The sequence below is a fragment of the Musca autumnalis genome, unplaced genomic scaffold (genome assembly GCF_047663935.1).
Source record: "Musca autumnalis isolate F117 unplaced genomic scaffold, ASM4766393v1 scaffold_1, whole genome shotgun sequence".
Classification (NCBI taxonomy): Eukaryota; Metazoa; Arthropoda; class Insecta; order Diptera; family Muscidae; genus Musca; species Musca autumnalis.
Genome location: NW_027411644.1, coordinates 291483229 through 291484925, shown reverse-complemented (window position 1 = coordinate 291484925; position 1697 = coordinate 291483229). Strand labels below are relative to the sequence as shown.

Here is a 1697-nt window from a genome sequence, read left to right as displayed (position 1 = left end):
TTTTTGTATGGCAAATCTGGTCAGATTTGACCAGATTAAGCAATAAATCCTCATAAAGTGGGTTAACCCGGCAAAAAACTGTAGTGTAACCGCACTATAAATGCCCGAAGATGTAACCGACATGAAAATCGAAATTCGTTTTTTGACGTAATCTGATACATAAAGCTAAAATACATGCCCTGGCAAAATTTCAAGCTTCTACGTTCAAAAACAACGACCCTATTCAAGAAATGGCATTTCGGAAAATGGGAAAATATTGCAGATTTTGTTGTAATGGAGGATCTCAAAACTAAGCACTTCAGCGGTTTTTGTTTCACTACATATTACCCTTCGTATATGATCGTTAATATCTCATATATTCGCCTTCATAAGATTAATATTCCATAAAACAGTTTTTAACTTTATAACGTTTTTTGCTTCTCCTGTAAAGTTTTGGATTTGTGGGTTACGTCTTCGGGCATTTATGGTGACGATATATTTGCCCGACAAAAAGTTCTAATGTAAATGTGCTATCTTCATTGTGTGGGTTTCTTCTTCTTCTTGAACACGGTCATTCAAATGAATGATTACACTCAAACAGCTGTACTTCATATTGAGAGGCTGAACTGTCAACTTGCGTGTAGTGAATTTGTTGATAATTTTACATAACCGCAACTCGGAAACACGAGAATATATTTTCTTTATTGAATAAAAACGTTTGTATTTTTGCAAAATGATTGCTTCCCGTTTGGTGTTAAGACAATTGGCATGCAATGCAACACGCCGCATGTTCTCTGCTGAGGCTGCTGCCGCTGCCACCGAAGGAGCCAAGAATCTTACACCACCTCCTCCAGAAGGTGTTGCAAAGCCGGTCAACCCAAAAATCGAGAGCATTGCCAATAGTATAGCTGGACTTAATCTCTTGGAAGTCTCCGAGCTTAGTGCATTGTTGAAGAGCAAATTAAACCTGCCAGAAACATCATTTATGCCACAAATGGCCATGGGTCCAGCAAGACCAGCTGCTTCCGCTGAAGAGGAAGAAGAGGCTGCTCCCAAGAAAGTACAAACTTCGTTCAAAGTAAAACTTGTTAAATTCGATGAAAAACAAAAGGTTGCCCTAATTAAGGAAGTGAAGAATCTTTTGGAGGGTATGAATTTGGTGCAAGCCAAGAAGTTCGTTGAAAGTGCCCCAACAGTTGTTAAAGACGATATTCCCAAAGACGAAGCTGAGAAATTGAAGGAAGCGCTAACAAAGGCTGGTGCTGTAGTAGAAATTGAATAAATAAATAGTATAAAAACAATCGAAACAATTTCTATTGTAATCTTGGTTAATGTTTTAAGTTAGTACATCCGATACAACAAACAAATCTTATGTTCTTTGCGGATGAAATAATGTTATTCAACTAAATTGAATTGTTTTCATAAGACGTTATAGTCTATAAAAAGAAATAAATCGAAACAATAAGATTATGAAATATGTATTTATGGATTACTTATGTATTTTGGTTGTAATCCGGTACAGTAACCTATTTGGTTTACTTCAGAAGAAACGTTGTATTTATTAAGGGGTCGATTATGAATATCAACCCAACTCAAGTTGCGTTGCCGACAGCAAATTTAATAATACAAATTACCATTTCCGCATAGAAATTCATACTTTTTTACGATTAAATTAATAGCTGAAGGTCCAAAACAATGATGCTGAATGAATTCGATAC

The 1697-nt window shown here is 36.1% G+C and overlaps 1 protein-coding gene across 1 annotated transcript; it reads left to right on the top strand.

Annotated features, from left to right (window-relative positions):
• The first annotated feature begins 580 nt into the window (after positions 1 to 580).
• mRpL12 (mitochondrial ribosomal protein L12) lies at positions 581 to 1454 on the top strand. The gene has a single exon (XM_073964253.1). The coding sequence runs from the start codon at positions 713 to 715 to the stop codon at positions 1259 to 1261; it is 549 nt and encodes a 182-aa protein (XP_073820354.1). The 5' UTR covers positions 581 to 712; the 3' UTR covers positions 1262 to 1454.
• The last annotated feature ends 243 nt before the right edge of the window (positions 1455 to 1697 follow it).

What these genes read in the sequence shown, in the direction of transcription:
- mRpL12 (XM_073964253.1), top strand. Translation starts at nt 713, where the DNA reads ATGATTGCTTCCCGTTTGGTGTTAAGACAATTGGCATGCAATGCAACA.